The 17,768-nt window shown below is 36.5% G+C and overlaps 1 protein-coding gene across 13 annotated transcripts; it reads left to right on the top strand.

Annotated features, from left to right (window-relative positions):
• Window positions 1-20: 20 nt before the first annotated feature.
• Window positions 21-14,428, top strand: copz2 (COPI coat complex subunit zeta 2; the record flags this gene model as incomplete). 13 transcript variants are annotated; one of them, XR_013817014.1, is made up of 11 exons in its annotated part: window positions 704-782; window positions 2,219-2,287; window positions 2,411-2,495; window positions 6,493-6,584; window positions 6,809-6,864; window positions 7,904-7,981; window positions 10,495-10,546; window positions 10,932-11,118; window positions 12,974-13,012; window positions 13,167-13,199; window positions 13,668-14,424. XR_013817014.1 is itself a non-coding variant. In XM_079823043.1 (10 exons), the coding sequence occupies 10 exons, from the start codon at window positions 723-725 to the stop codon at window positions 13,713-13,715; spliced, it is 612 nt and encodes a 203-aa protein (XP_079679169.1). In that variant the 3' UTR covers window positions 13,716-14,425. The 13 variants fall into 13 exon arrangements, 7 of the variants coding, with proteins under 7 accessions (XP_079679171.1, XP_079679169.1, XP_079679174.1 ...); XR_013817018.1 differs by having other exon boundaries at window positions 714-782; window positions 10,932-11,104; XM_079823043.1 differs by lacking the exon at window positions 10,932-11,118 and having other exon boundaries at window positions 707-782; window positions 13,668-14,425.
• Window positions 14,429-17,768: the final 3,340 nt, after the last annotated feature.

Genomic DNA, 17,768 nt, shown 5'->3' with positions numbered 1-17,768 from the left:
CGGCCCGTTTTTTCAGAACTGATTCTTCCAATAACACATCAGATGTGTTTCCAGCTTTCCTTGTTTATCCTAGAACCATGAACCAAGTAAGTGTCACATGATAACTGACAAAATGCTAACAATAGCTGCTCAGAACTATTTTATATTTTATTAGCCTACCTAGCCTACACTTGTAATAAAATATATAGTATGGCAAACCATGCAGTAGCCTACATTATACAATATTAGAGGAATACAAAATGGTTGAACTCTTTTATTCCGTATAACGTTTAAAGTGGTGATATGCAGATTATAATTGTTGTCATTAATAGGCCTATATGACATTTTAATTAATGTATTTACAATAAGCTGTAGCATCCTCGTTCCCTGAACCTTTTCAGCTTTGCTGCCCCCTGTCGCGCTAGTAAGTAGTGACGTTACATATATTGGTTTACAGCAGTCGTTCATTATCTATTCATTGCATGTCCTGTTGGATGTGGAAGTCACGTGAAACTTTCTATGCAAAACGGGTTACCCACTAGCAAAATGACATGACGCCAAAAATATTAATTTCGTTCCCAAGACTTCTCAAGAGCTTATGGTGAAAGCCGCCATTGTGGCTCCTACATGGCTTCGCTGGCGAAGCAGAACGCTATTGAAGGTTTGAGCCAACATGGCGGCTTGAGAACTGCAGTTGCAGACACGCCCCCTGTGAGTCAGAGGGTTTTAGGAGCGCTACTGTAATGACAGCTCAAAGCTGTCCACGTCAACACTGTGCTACCACCATGGACTCCGCGGCTCTGGTAAGATATGTTTGCCATTTAATCGCAGTTTTTATTTATTTTATTCATTTTAAACGTTGAAGTAGCTTGTGCGCTGCTTTTCTCTTGGAATCTATGGAAAATCTATGTTTTCGACAGCAACTATTTTCTCTTTATATTATTCTAAGGCTTAGCGTGCTAAGTTGGAACAATATTTAAGAAACCGAACAGTTGTGAACTACTGAAAACGTGGTTCGTCTTGTAATATAAATGCTCGTGCATGTATTTTATTCCCCGCAATAGAGAAATCGTTGGCAGAAACCGATACGGTTTCTGTTTACAAGCGACCGAAAATGTATGGCAGCAAACCGTAACATTATTATTATTATTATTTTTTAATTATAAACGGTATCATTGTAGTGCACAATGCGAATATATAGCCTAGTGTGTCCACTTCTTGCGCACTGCGGGTTTGTTTATGTTCAGTTTGTTCTGAAAGTTTTTTTCCTCTCGGTCTAGTCGTGGAAGATGTGGCTTTTCAAAGTGGGACGTGGATGCCACGTACTCGATGCGTCTCTGCCGGAGCGGAGCGCGCGCTGCCTGTTGTGCGCGTGATTGATTCCACAGGTGGATACTTGGAGGAGATCAGGGTTATTGCTTGCCATGGACTTTTTAATACTCTTATGAGTTGACCTATATAGACAACATAAATTCTAACTGCAAATCATTAATACTGTAGCTGTAGAAAAAATGCCAGCACCTCTTTGACGGCGTTATTCTATGAAAGAAATGCCTTATATGTCGAAAAGGTAATATTTAAAATAGCCCACATTACTTTAAGATTTAAAAACATACTAGTAGTCGAAGGATAACTTTTAACATTTTATATATTGGAATATTATAGTTCCTTTAAAAGGGTAATGTAGCAGGGTTGATAGATTTACAGTTAGCATTGTAAAAATACAAGGCTTTGCAGTGTTAAGGTCATTGTTTACTTAACAAGGAACACACAAGGAATCCTTTCTTGGGTGGAATGGATACATGCTGCATATAGTTTATTGTTATATTGGACAGAATTTATGTATGTGAAATAGATATTACAATTTACAAAGGGCGAAGTTTCATTGTTGTGACCTGAAGGTCTGTACCGAGACAGGATTCTCTTGTATTTCCAACCAGATGATCTGAAAAGGTGACCGAAGGATAGTTTTCTCCTTCTGTTCGCCTGGCTCAAGTTCTGTGATACACTCAGACTTTGAATCAGTGGTAGTCAGTGCATGACAGAACTTTGGCCCGGCCGGACGCAGTCGAGTGAAAGCCAACAAACAGCCTCTTCTGGATCTTCTCTTTTTTGTAGTCTTTTTTTCTGTCTGTAGGCAATAGCATTTCAAGGTGTATTTATGACATCATAGATACAAAAAAAGTCCCCGTAATGTTGAATGCTTGAAAATAATGTTGATTTATTTTCAACCATGCAGGAACCCACGCTGTACACAGTGAAGGCCGTCTTCATCGTAGACAACGATGGAAACCGACTGCTTTCGAAGGTGCTTAGACCCCTTTCCCCTTTATTCTTTCTTTTTACAGAAGATGGAAATGATCGCTATTTACACATACATTATCATGATTAACTACTGTGCAATTATATTTGTACTCATGTGCAATTACAGTACTATGATCCAGAACTCTACCCTTCCATGAAAGAGCAGAAGAACTTTGAAAAGAACGTCTTCGACAAAACGCATAAAGCTGACAGTAAGTTTTAAGAACATTACCAAAGGCCAGATAACTTTGAATGAATATCCCATTAATGCTCTTTGGAAGAATGCTTGTTCATAACTTTGAGAGAACCTTGTCAGAACATTAGCTCAAGTTTTGAGTACTTTCCCTGTTAGCTGGGATACTGCCAAATGTATTGCTAGTAGTGAGTAGACCTGATAGGCTGCTTTATGTTCCAACTCAAACTCTTCTCTACTGATCAGTGGTTCCTACTAAATTCAGGGGAGTTTAGAGACTTTTTTTCTGTCGATTAGGACCAGATCCACTCTCTAATTAAAATAAGAAGTGGCCCAGATTAGTCCCGGATCAACTTTCAGACTAGTTTACAGTGGTTCTTGGCCGTTAGAATTTGAGTTTGGGAGGTTCCTCTGGGGCTTGTGGGTCAGATTACTGGAAAACTGGGTGGAGAACCTGTTCTAGAAATCAAATGATTCTGTTACTTGCCCTGTGGTGTGAAGGAGTATATACCAGGATAACAAAACCACCCTGATCCTTTCACCTGTTTAGGTGTTAACTGTTTTAGCTTGGTCAAAATACACACCTGTATTTGTCTCTTAAAGGTGAACCCGATGAAAGGTGAAACTGTCCGATTTCTTTAAATTTCTCAGAGTCATTCTTGACTGAAAAGGGGCAGAAATAGCTTTTGACCTCCAAATGTTTTGCTTCACATGAAACTTTCAGTAATCAGACACCCCGGCCTTTTAGCACAGCATCCCAAAGTAAAACACTTATCTGGGCTCAGATTTCCTGGTACATATAAATAGACAAAACTGAAACGGATCTTGAATTATCCCTAGAATTGTATGTAAAATGCACTCACAGGACCTTTTTACTGTGCTGTATATTGCTTTTAAGTATTGTAGTTTCTACGGTCTCATTCAACCCAGCTAACAGGGAATGTTCTCAGAACTTTAGCTAACGTTCTGGCAAGGTTTTTGTCAAAGTTAAGAACAAAACGCCCTTCCAATAAAGTTAATAAAAGTTATCTGGTCTTTAAAGGTATAGTTCACCCAAAAATGAAAATGAGCCCATGATTTACTCACCCTCAAGCCATCCTAGGTGTATATGACATTCTTCTTTCAGACAAATACAATCTGAGTTATTGTATATAACTATATAGCGATGTATTTGTGTAAGAAAAATATTCATATTTAAAACTTTATAAAGCCAGACCGCTTTCTTTATTCAACTTACGCAGAAAGTGAAACACCTCTCGCAGTTCAAAACGCTTACGCTATGCCCTACATTGCGCAAGTTACGCTTTTTCCGTAAGTTGAATACGGAAGGCAGTACAGAAGGCCTTTATTAACCTCCCAGAGCCATGTGGAGTACTTTTATAATGGATTGATGCACTTTTATGGGCTTCAAATTTTGGGCTCCCATTTACTCCCATTATAAAGCTTGGAAGAGCCAGGACATGTTTAAATATAACTCTGATTATATTCATCTGAAAGATGAGTGTCATATACACTTAGGATGACTTGAGGGTGAGTAAATCATGGGATAATTGTCATCTTTCGTTGAACTAACCCTTGATTAACATCCTCAAAAATGTTAGAACAAAAACATTATTTATACGTTTTGATACGATATCTATATATCGGTCACAGATATCGGTTTAGTTGAATGTTTGACATTTTTTTAACATTACTAACTACTTGTTTCAGAGAGTTTAAAAGAACATACAAAAGTAATGCTCTCATAATTGCAAATTGTAGCCTAACTCTTACAATGATTTAAATGTTCAGACGACATTCAAAAATAACGTTTTCATCGCTTAAAGCAGGGGTGTTCAAACTCGGTCTTGGAGGGACACTGTCCTGCAGAGTTTAGCTCCAACTTGCCTCCACACACACCTGCCTGAAAGTTTCTAGTATGCCTAGTAAGACTTTGATTAGCTGGTGTTTAATTGGGGAGAGTGGAACTCTGCAGGACAGCGGCCTTCCAGGAGCACGATTGGACACCCATGATATAAAGGTACACTATAACTTACAATGTACACTATAACCCTCTAGTGGTTAAAGAACAAAACTGCATGCATTTTGCAGAAGAACATTTTTTTGGGTTGGGCTTTGGCTCTACGTGACTGTGGATAAATATGATTCTTTCTCATTACTAAAAAAAGAGAGGGAGAGATTATACTATTTTTAAAATAAATTCCAGCACAGCGATACAACAACCACAATGAAATGACCATTAACACACTAGATAATGCTTTATAATCAGGGGTGCACATAAGTGGTGCGCAGGTGCGCTGGGTAAATAAGTTCAGAGCACTCATTTGCGTACCTGTCATGGTTGACAGCTGTTAATGCATAATCACTGTTTTAGATCAACTACATAATACTGTATAAGATTTCCATTTGAACAATGAATAAACGCGATGCTCTGACATCCGCTGATGCGCTTCACTCGGCAGTGCTAATACCGGCAGTGCATATACTTACTTCCTGGCAACCCGCCAAAATAAAAGCTTGCTGATTTTAGGTTAGAAAATGTTGAAAATTCTTATAAAAAGAAAAAAGTAAAAAACAAAACAAAACGAGTGTTAATATTAGCACTGTATTTAAGTATACTATAAAATAATTGTATTTTTATTTTATACTATTTTTTTATTTGAAAATATAATAGTATTATCACACTTTATTTATTATTTTGTTTATTATTTTATTAAAATAAAATCAAGCTTTCTGCGTTAGTTCAGGCAGGCCATGTATAGTCAAGCTCCGTTATCAGCTGATTGGAAAAATTCCAACCCAGCCCATATCAGCTGATCTGATTCCTATACACTCAATTGGCAACTCTCAAACAGGGCGCCTTACTTAAGCGCAGCTTAAGTTCAGTCTGCCTGCTTGGCTGCTTCCACTGCATGCTGCTTTGCAACCTACCTCCTCCCCAGCTCCTCCTTAAACTGTGTTTAACTTAATCAATGTCATTCTGTTGTCATTGCATGCTCTGTTCTCAATGGGGGATTTACGCTGCCCTCCCAGTTTAAAAAAATGGGAGATTGTCCCCAGAAGCTGCTGCTGTTCCCAGTCTTGGCTTTTCATGGAGCTCATGGGGAATTTAGAACAGAGCCATATTGCCAAATGTAAATTTTGCAAAATATGCCAATAAAAAAGTTGACTAAAAGTTTGTCTATGGTGTTTTTGACTTAATTGGACATGATTGAAGTGCAATAATGCTATTATTATATATTTTTTTACAGTTATATAAAGGGTCACACTATGTGCAGTGTGAGCACCAAACCGAATCTCCAGGTGCTCTCGTGAAAACCAGACTGAAAAACTGACTGTGCACCCCTGTTTATAATTAACTCTGTTAGAGAGCTACATATGGAAGTTTATCTTTTCAATAAAATACCTGACTCACGTCGCTTTTACAACATTTCAAATCCCTCGGTTTTCGCCATCTCTGAAAAGCCAATGTTGATTCTGGTTTTATTACGATCTCTGTCACATTTTTATTTCACCAGCAGACTCCCCTCTGTTCGCAGTTTTTTTTAAAACAGGTGATTTTCCTGGAGGTTTGAGATGTACATGCTACATTTACCTTCTCACTCTTTATGACAACTAACATATGCCGCTCCCGCACCATACGTGCATCAAAGTAGCCAGAGCAACTTTTCTCTATTCATAGATATGACGAGACACACGGGTGAGTGATATATGTACGCAATTTCCCACGAAAACCATCCCGTTAGGTCTAAAATATAAACACTTATAAAAGGCATACCATAGCGAATCAGGGTAAGACGAAAACACTTTTTGATAAAAGAATTGATGTTAGCTGAGTATCCATCATGTCGCCCATTACAGAACAAACAATAAATTTAAGGTTAATCAAGACTAACTTTGTTGTTGGCTTGAAAAAGACTTGCCTGAACGTGTCAAAAAGATTTGATAGTTTGAGGAGTTTTTATTTCTAGATCTCTGATGTTTATACACATACAAATGTTCATGTGTGTCCACAGATGAGATTGCCTTCGTAGAAGGGATGACGATAGTCTACAAGAGCAGCATAGACTTGTTCTTCTATGTAGTTGGCAGCCCTCAGGAGAATGAGGTAAGTCCTGTTGTCCATCCAAATGTTGCCCAAACTCCACTCATTTTGCATGTGACAGTCATTCTTTCTGACCATTATAGAGAGCTGGTCATTTTTAGACAATATTTGACTTCGCTGTCATTTTGTGTCTCTAAGAGGATACAGATTTAACAAAAAGTCAGCACAGTGTTTCATCCCTTTTCCTTTTTTGTCTCTCTGTCTTCCTGTATTTGTCTAATACTCAGCTCATGTTAATGGCAGTGCTGAACTGCTTGTTTGAGTCTCTCAGTCTGATGTTGAGGTGAGTTCATGCTCTTTTGATGTAATGCATTTTTAAAAAACACGTTTTAGTTGACTTTAGTTAAATAACATTTCAAAGTGTTTAAATAATTTTTTGACTGTTTTTATGTCAGGCGGCCACGGTACAACCAAATAGTTGTATGTATATACTATAGTTGTACCACCTGACATGGAAAGTGAACCAACCTAACCATACTTTGAATTTAGCAGTTTTTATCTGTATTTGAGAAAGATTTACAAGCCTTTTCACTCTGCCACAAGGATCAGTTTGGGTATTCTGGATGATGCATTATCATGATTACTGTTATTACCTTATCAATTCATAATAAAAGAGCCATGTTTGCAGTTGTGCCACCCTGACATTTGAGAATATACAAATTGCTGTACAAAAGTTTTTCAGTCATCTTAACTGCTTTATGCTACAGCTTTATGCTTAGTTCAACAGCTAAAATGATGCCATAGTATTTAGTTTTGAATTTTGTTGTTATTAAGATGACATCATGTTATATAGTAGTATGTTTATTTGTTTGAACAGTTGCACCACCTGACATTTTGGGGGATAAAGATAACAAATTATTTAAATGTACTAAAAATGAATTGACTAAATAGGTTTATAGAATAAAGGGATATATGTCATGAATTTATCAAATTATTATTATTATTTTTACATGCATATAAAACAGGAAACTGTTATTTTAAATTGTAATAATATTTGATTAAATAAATGGAGCCTTGGAGACTTCTTTAAAACACATGAATAAATATTACCAACCCCAAACTTTTGAACAGTAATTTATGAAATCTGAGGCCATGTAATATTAGGACAACACCGCGGCCAGTGCATGTTTTGATCTTCAAGAACAGTTCCATTGATACCATGTGACGTTCCAGCTGCCCTTTAGGCTAATTTATGTCAGAATTCACAGAATTCTTGGCATGCAAGCCTTTCTGTGGTAACCATAGAAACTGTGCAGCTCAAGATGTCAAGGATGTCACAGTAGAAGACTTGTGTGCTCAGGTGCCTGGTTCTTTTCCAACAGGAAGAATGTGGAGAAAAGGACTCTGCTGGATAATATGGATGGAGTGTTCCTAGTGGTGGATGAAATCATCGATGGAGGGTAATTAGATAATAAATTATTCTCTTCTTCTAAAATCTGCACATTCAGTTAGTCGAGAACAGCAAGAGAACATACACTACCATTAAAAAGTTTGGGATCAGTAAGATTTATGTTTTAGAAATGTCTTATGCGCACCAAGGCTGCATTTATTCGATCATTTGATTTTGAATGTAATTTATTCCTGTGATCAAAACTGAATGTTCAGCATCATTGCTCCAGTCTTCAGTGTCACATGACCCTTCACTGCTCAAGAAACATTTCTTATTATTATTATTATTATTATTAATGTTGAAAACAGCTGTACGGCTCATATTTTTTGAAAATCGTGGTATATTTTTAAAAAAGATTTATTGATGAATAGAAAGTTCAAAAGAACTGTCACTTTTGATCAATTGAATTTGTCTTTGCTGAATACAATTATTTTAAAAATGTTTACTGACCCCAACTTTTGAATGGTAGTGTGTATGTGATTATCTTAATTGCACAAAATTGTAATATGGATCTGTGTTAGTAAAGGTGATGGCTGCAATAGGCCAATTCAGGTACCTGAATATAACAATATATAAAATTTAAGTAAATAAATTAAAAATTATCTCTATACCTATGTTTGTATATCTATAAACCTAAAACCGATTAAAACAATTAAATTATAGGCATACAGCAATAATAGTGACGCAATACAGTTAAAGAGGTCATGGCATGGATTTTATGTTACTTGAGGTTCCCTTATAATGTTAATAATTTGTATATATAACACATATATATTCATGCAGAAATATGATTATTTTCAACCTTCATTCTGATCCTCTGTCTGAAGTGATCTGTTTTTAAGGGGCGGTTCCTTTAAGGTTTGTCAGTAAACGGCCACTGTTTTGATTGACTAATGTCATTGCATAGGAAACGGAATTAACGCCCATCCACTATTGCACGAGAGTCAGTGATTTGAAAACATTGTCCATATATTATCCAGCTTCTGTCAGATCCAATACAGTTTGGCTGCTTCATCTTTTCCAAAAAAGTTTCTTTGCGAACGCTCCATTACCCTGTGCCTGGTTTACAAAACAATCTGTAGTCAAATGCTCTGAACAAACATACAGTATAATCCTCCAACACAGGACGACATTGAAATAAACTATCCACCTGTTTCCGACGCAGGGATCCTTTTGAAGTCTGTACAGAGATGCAAATTAGCTGTTTAAAAGCGAATATTCTTTCACTCAAGTAGACTCAAGTGTGTGATGTCAGAACCTGAACATGCATTTAGTGTAGACAGACTTGCTTTTGACATGACGCTTACATCTGGGGCTCGTTGCATAAAGTGCTAAGACTAGTCTTACAAGTTAGTCATCAATTGTTTTTCTTTAAGAATGTTTATAACCTTTGTTTATAAAAAGGCAGTTACTTAAAGGTTGATTGGTCTAATTTGAAACCAAAAGGTAAGACTGCTTGCTCATTGGCTAACTGCTAGGTGGTCAGACTAGTTCTTAAAACTAAGTCTTAACATAATGGCTATGTATGCAACCGGTCCCTGGTGTAGGCAAGTGCCAGCCATTATGCCACTGGGTACCAGTGGGCGGGGCTAGGGTACGATTATGTATAACTATTCATTGATGTCTTGCTCTGGAGGCAGTCATATGCAAATGTAAAACAAAACAAAAAAATCATTTTTGGAGATCAATGTTTTGTTAATAATGAGGAGGATGTTTTAATGGTTCAAAGACCTCTTATATGACAAAGAATCAAGGCAAATTTGATTTCTCATGTCATGACCCCTTTAAATTAACACAAACAGATAATGTGTACAGCAGTGACACTGATAAAGGCCTTATCTTAAATACATTTACGGTAACACTTTAGAAAACACTTGGTCATTAGTTAACATTAGTTAATGTATTAACTAACATTAACTAACCATGAGCAATACATTTGTGACTGTATTTGTTCATCTTTGTTAATGTTAGTTAATATAAATCCAGCTGTTCATGGTTTGTTCATGTTAGTTCACAGTGCATTAACTAACGTTAACAAGATTTTAATAATGCATTAGTAAATGTTGAAATTAACATTAACAAAGATAAATAAATGCTTTATACGTGCAGTTCATTATTAGTTCATGTTAACTAATGTAGTTAACTAATGTTAACTAATGACCATTATTCTAAAGTGTTACCCATATTTACTAGTTATTTGATTTATTTAGAGTAAATATACCAGTAACTGGGACAAATTCTAGTGATGGTTCTTTTCCCATCACAGCTGTCAACCAATATGGACTTTTACATTTACATTTATGCATTTGGCAGACGCTTTTATCCAAAGCGACTTACATTGCATTCAAGGTACACATTTTACATTTTGTCAGTTCTTGCTTTCCCTGGGAATCGAACCCATGACCTTGGCGTTGCTAGCGCCATGCTCTACTGTTTGAGCTACAGGAAAGCTTTTTAAAAATATATATATTATTATTAATAATTCTCAATAATATAAGATAATGCTCTTCAACTTGTTTACAGGGTGATCCTGGAGAGTGACCCCCAACAGGTCATTGAGAAGGTCAACTACAGGGTAAGAGAGTGTATCAAAGATTGAATTGTGTAATGAACTGTCAATGCTAATTTTCTGTTTCTATGAGCTGTGCTTCACAATGCTCCAAGAGCTCAGACATTCGTCAGATATATCAATAGTATACTGCAAGTCAGCACAGTTTCTAGCTTGCCTTTTTCTTATACCCAGAATCACTGATTCCTGTCTATATAATTACCTTGACACATCATTTCAGCTTGACAGGAAATTCCCTTTTCTCTTTGACCAGTTTAGGTTCTTTTTTTGAATGTGTAGAATGTGAAAGAGACATAAACAGAAGGCTCCATTCCATTATTCTATAACTAATGTGCCCCTTTCGCATAAATACACGCACGCAGACTAAATGTCCCCTCTCTTGCCCTGTCAGTGTTTGTCGGAGCAAGCGTATGCCTTCGTCCTTTTTGATTACATCACTGGTAACGTGGAGGGCCAAAGAGAGAGCCGGCAGCTACTCCTGTAGCTCTCCTTCAGCCCCCCTTCCTCTCTCCCTCCGCTTTAAAGCCGGAGAGGGACGAGAGAGAGAGAGAGAGAGGGATGAGGGTAAGAGTGGGCAGGTAACTGCATGGCATGCACAAGCGTGTGTAAGGCTCACAAGAGGACGAGCTGTAACCGAGGTAGCCGATCAATATTAAGAAAACATCCCGCTGACATCTGACCATAAACCTTTTGCTGCGGAGAGGGAGACACTGAGTCACATCTTTGAGTTACGCTCACATAAACTCGCCCAGTCAATGGCCGGGCATGATTTCAGAAGTCGACAATTCTGATTTGTGCTCTTATGAGTTGGCTTTTTTTACTCCAGTACAAGGAGGAAGACACTGTCCCACTTCAAATACATAATACAGTTAAATTAAGGTAAAATCTAAAGCTCTAGTCTCTGACTAATGTGTTTTGTAAATAAATCTAAAAACAAAATTAATTAAATGTAATGTATTCTTTTTTTTATTAGTAGTAAAATTGCAATGTATTATCTGTGAAGACATTTGAACAGCTATGGCACATTTTATTTGGTTATCTTTTAGATTTTTTATCTCAATTTTAGTGATGGTCCTACTCCAGTACAGTTGCCAACCAACATGGATTTATTATATATAATATTTTTTCTTACTCCAGTGCAGGGACGTCATCGTGGGTAAGATATTGCCACACTAAGATCCACCCATAAATTAAATGATTAATTTGAAATAAGATTTAAAGGTGTACTTTGTAACTTTTCCGTCCACTAGAGGTGGCCTATTTAAAACAAATGCGTATAGCTCGATGATGTCAAGTTTGAGAGCAGAATCTTGGGACATGCGATCTTTTCCTCACAGCCGATGGAAAAGAATCGGGATAGGACTCGGGCAGAAATCATGTTCATGGATGCGATTATTAACATGACTGTAGTATGAAGCAGAGCAGGACCAAGTGTTGTGGAGCTGAGCAAGGCCGCTGGAGCCATTGTTAATAAGAAGAGCGCAACACACGCCTCGCGAGCAGCAGGACTTTTATTATGCCACAGTCGCCGGCGCCACTTCCGAAAAGGATGTGATGTTGAAAAGGATGTTCTGACGTTACTCTGTGCGTTCGCTGGACAGCTGCTATGACACTTGTTGCACACTGCAATAGGAGTAAAACGTTTCTGCAAAAGAAAACCAGAAACCGAGGGTAACACAGATATGGCGCCTTTCACAGGCGACTCCCTCACACGTCCCGGTTCCTTGGTTAAAATAGCATTTTCTCACGATTTACAAATAGTTGGAAACATTTGGGATATTGTAAGTACTCAACTGAACAAAATATATAACCCTGGCCTTGTGGTTTGTGGATATTTTACTGAAAAAAATGTTACATAGTGCATACAGTGCAGTTTTTATTTATTTATTTATTTATTTATATTGATTTTATTTGTAATTAATTGCAGTCTATTGTCTTTGAATACATTCTAGCTGGGACTTTTTTGTGATCTTTAAATATTTTAGTGAATTTTAGTAGTATAGTGGTCGACCAGTGGGTGGTGATAATATCTAGAAAGTGATTGATGGCTGAAATGTCATGATAAACTCAATGATGACAAATGCAATCAAATGCATGCTAACTTTACATTATATTTCCATATATAAATAAAAAAACAGTGCTTAACTGACAAAAGAAAATGGTTAATGTCCATTATCAAGGCTGTCAGAAGATCCTCTAAAGGCGAACTAACACTTCTGTTAACTGGGCGAGCTGGCATTATCATCAACCAGAGATATTTACAGATGATTTTGGAGCATAAATGTTCTCTTTGTATCTTTACTATAGCTTTGGCATACTATTTTTGTGGTGTTTAACAGTAGTGGCAGATGAGTTGTGGTGTGTTGTTGATCTTAACCTTCACTTCACATCTCACACAAAATGTAATTTTTCCTGATTTTGGTTACTTTGCAGGCAGATGATAACCCATTATCAGAACAGAGTGTGGCACAGGTATAAACACACGCACGCACGCACGCACACACACATTCACGCATATATATATGAATGTTTCACTTTCTGTCTAACTCATTAACGCCTGCACTGTCATTAACATCTTTATCACCTGTCTCTCTCTAATCTTTGCCACTAACTCTAACCTTGACAGCACATCACTGAGAAACTGGCTCTCACCTCTAATGTAAGTGCATGAACACTCACAAATGTGCATGCTGAAGTATTGGAGCTCTTAAATTGTATTAAACCTTTTGATCTTTTAGATAAATCTTTAAATTATTTTGTTAGAGTGACAACAGAGGCGTAGTTTCATAGATATGTGAATGAAACTAATCTAAATTGAAGTTTAATTATGAAAGAGACAGCTGTAAAGAAACGTCTAAGTCCAATGTGGTCTTCAGATGCCCCCTTGTGGCCGTAATATAAAATCAGAGAAATTTAAAATGGTGTTTTACAACTACATTGCATTTATTTAGTTTATATTATTACTCGCATTTTATGGAAGGAATGTGAAAAAAATCATATTAACAACTCAAATGAATGTCATGCCGCAGAACACGTTGAATTGCATGTGTGGAGTAATGCTTCTTTTTGAGGTGTGTTGTGTCATTCAAATCCGCCTTGTTCACTGAAATTCTGTTTGATTTTTCAGGTGTTACAGTCAGCAAAGGAGCAGATCAAGTGGTCAATTCTAAAATAAAATATCTTGAAGGAATCTTTAAATTATTGAAAGGGAATTTCTGTTCTATTTTATATTTTCATTTTTAATGATTTGTAATTTAATTATTGAAGTGGTGCAATCAGTTGCATCTCATGTTTAGTGCTGAAATATTTATATTTTTGTCAAAATTGGATCATTTATGTTTTTTAAATATGAAATGCAGAGCCATTTTGCTAACTGTCAATACACAAAAACATGTCTATTTCCAAAGCTGCTTTAAAGCTATAGTTTTTAATGCAAATATTGATATAGCGCTGTTCTGTTAAAAGAGGTGCAGTCATATTTTGTTTTAGCATGACCTGTGATATAATCACAGATCATAACTTGATTGTCTTAACTTGTTTTAGTTGTGTCAATTTTGTCATTTTTGTTTTTATAAGTCATGGCTGCTTTACAACCTTTTGTCAAAAAATATAATTCACAAAGTTCTGTTACATTAGGCTTGCTGTTTTAAATGTATTTTGTTTAAATGAGCAAGAGGCAATATTATACAATGTAATACAATGAACATAATACAAATAACTAAGTAATATTTTACACACAAAAGCAAAATATATTTTATTGGATTTATTTTCTAGTAAAACTGTGTGCATCTCCTGAATTATTTGTTTAATTTCTTTAAACCATGATGTTGGGAAATAATTACGGACGAACGTGTGACTAAAAGCAAATAAATATGTTTTTCTATAGCATTTGTTGGGTCATTTCTGTCTGCGTGACAGCGCGACAACGATGCCGCTTCTCTGTTGGTTAGAGAAGAGTGAATCTTGACCAATCAGATTTGTTTCATCATGAATATTCTGTATAAATACCCATGCATTTTAATAATAATTACAAAGAGGGCGTGGCTTAGTCTGCCATTGGATGGCGTAGGCCAATGGAAATCGCAAAGCCAAGTCTCCCCCTACATGACTGAACCAATGGGATCGTCTGGTGTGGAATTGTCAAAGCGTGAGTGGTCACAGTGAGTAAAGGTGGGTGTTGACTTATGAAAGCGGAGGAAACATTCAACACCCAATCACATTTGATACTTTCTGTTCGAAATTCATGCAAGATGTAGACAGCCGATGCCTGTCGAATCAGATCTGCTATTGCACTAAATTAAACTTCAAATTCAGTTCTAATTCCTAAGGCCTTTAATCATATTTTATAAATCAGATAGGCCTAATGAAAGGTTATAAAATGAAATAAATAAATAATAGTTTAAAATGTTAATTATTTTAGAAGTTAAATAAATGTTAATTTATTTAACATCAGTAAATAAAACGGATGTTATTTGAGGTAATTAAATGAATAGAGGTTATTTAATAGAGGTAATTAAATGAAACAACTACAAATAACACTACATATAAAATAACCTATAGCCTAAACGGCAGCAATAAATACGACATTATAAGCATTCATACACAGTAGGCCTATACCTATTACAATAAATAATTTAGGCTAATAATAACGACAGAATTTAAAATAGTAAACAATGTTCTTGCATAAAATCCTCATCGATCTTAAAATGAATAAAATAGCCTAATAGCTAATATTGCATTTAAATTAGGCTACTTGCTTCTTAAATATTATTGATTAATAATAATAATCACTGACACCCAAACCATTTTCAACATAAACATGAAAAAACAAGAAGAAGAAGAAGAAGAAGAAGAAGAAGAAGAAGAAGAAAACCCAATCGTTACTAAATGTAGCCTATTCCAGAGCATATAGGCTAAGATTATAAAAGTGGATTTATTGTTGTCTTGTGATGTAGGTTTTTTGGAAGCAGCATGAATGCAGGTTCAGTTCTGTTACGGTGATAGATTGTTTTCTATCGTGATAATGAGAAAAAAAACTGATTACGTTTATTAATGTCCAGTCCATCCGTGTTGGAAAGAACAGATTTAACAAATATCGAGACTTAAAATTGTGACATAAGCCTATAGCTAGAAACTAAATCGTCTGTTGCTGTTCCTAAGCATAAGCATAGCCTATATTTGAACTCACATAAAATGTTAACAAGATATTTCCCAAAGCGGTCGAAGGCTAAAAATGACATAGACAATTTTATCATCATTGTCATCTTCGTAGATGTATTTAACTTTTTCTTTTTAACGTTTAACTTTTTTAAAGTTTATAGACTTAAAATTGATTTTCTTGATTTGTTATTTAAAAACAGCCTACTATGAATGCCTACCTACTATTTAGGCCTACATCATTAATTAGATTTAATTTTAGAAGGTTGATTTTTTTTTTTTTTTTTTAAATACATGCATCAATCTATAGTCCTAGATAAATATCGATATGAGAAAGCACTGGATGTAGGTGCCTCATGGCCACATGACATGGAAGCGCTCATTATCACAGCGCGAGCGCTGACTAGTCAGAACTTTCTCAAATGTTTTACTATCTTTATTTTCTCATCGTGCATGGTGATATAATTTTCTTCCTTTAATCTCCCATTTCTTGGTTAAGTTTGGACCCATTTGGGCTCATTATGTTGTTGTTGTGCCAACATCTTTTTACTTTATTTGTGTATGTATTTATCTTTTAAAAAGAGGTCAATTTTATATTTTGTAAAAAAAATATAATAAAAGAAAGAAAGAAAGAAAGAAAGAAAGAAAGAAAAAGAGGCCCTACTCTAAAACCAGCAATGTTGGCATTGCTGTATTCCACCTGTTGATACATTTGTGCCTATAACCATAAATTATGGGTTATTTTCCCCATATCCCCATATCCTGCAGTTCCCCCATCACAGACAGATGTTGTATCCAAAATTCACATGCAGGTGTAGTTTCAGACAATTCATAGCCTATATATCAATGTTTTTTTCCCTGAGCTGTAGCCTTGGGTTGAACTGTGATTTAAGTGACTTTGAATGTGATATGATTGTTGGTGCCGGAAAGGCAGTCTGAGTAGGCCTATTTCAGAAACTGGGATTTACTGGGATTTTCACGCACAACCATCTTTAGGGATACAGAGAATGATTCGAAAAAGAGAAAATCCAGTGAGCGGCAGAAAATGCCTTGTTGATGCCAGAGGACAGAGGAAAATGGCCAGACTGGTTCCAGCTAATGGAAGGGCAAAAGTAGGTTAACCCAAATAACCACACGCTACAGTCGAGGTCTGCAGAAGAGTATCTCTGAACGCACAACATGCCGAGCCTTGAAGCGGATGGGCCACAGCAGCAGAAGATCAGATCACCACTATAATTCACGTAGACCCACCAAAATTGGACAATAGAAGATTGGAAAAAAGTTGCCTGGTCGGACAAGTCTCAGTTTCTGCTTGATGTAAACAACAAGGATAGCTGCTGGTAGTCTGGGATATTGTATTGGCACACTTTGGGCACCTTTGGGGCCCAATACCAATTGAGCATTGTTTAAACTCCACAGCCAATACCTTGTTGCTGACGATGTCCATCCCTTTATGACCACAGCTGCCCCATCTTCTGATGGTTACTTCCAGCAGTGCCATGTCATAGCTCAAACTGGTTTCTTGAACATGACAATGAGTTTTCTAAACTCAAATGGCCGCCACAGTCACCAGATCTCAATCCATTAGAGCTCATTTTGGATGTGGTGGATTGGACCCAAATCTATGAGGAATGATTGTGATGTGTTTGTCGGTTGCTCCATCTAGTGGACAAGTGAAAATATACACTGTCCCCTTGAAAAAGCCAGACTCTCACCACCTAAAGCAACACTCTCTTTCAATACGTCTTAAACCATTTAGTCATTCAGTCAACACGGTCTGTTGGCTAGCTGCAGTGTTAAAAGATGAAACCAGCTGAACATCACGTGGCCAGGATGTGAGGCCATCTAACGACCAACAAACCAGCACCTCTTTACAGCATCCATTCTCCCAAACATATCATGGATATATTTTTAACCCTTGTTGAAATCTATCGTTTATGCCACCATGTTTCCTGCATGTAATTATATGGAGGGGTCACACAGCGAACGCATGACACATGTGTGGCTGCATCTTCACATCCTCAGGAAATGTGTTTTTAAGAGAGTAGCGGGTGTTAATAGATTTCAGATC

Source organism: Gobio gobio, assembly GCF_949357685.1.
Source record: "Gobio gobio genome assembly, chromosome: 1".
In the NCBI taxonomy this organism is placed as follows: Eukaryota; Metazoa; Chordata; class Actinopteri; order Cypriniformes; family Gobionidae; genus Gobio; species Gobio gobio.
The sequence above is the reverse complement of the archived record's forward strand: the minus strand, read 5'-3'. Positions and strand labels throughout refer to the sequence as shown.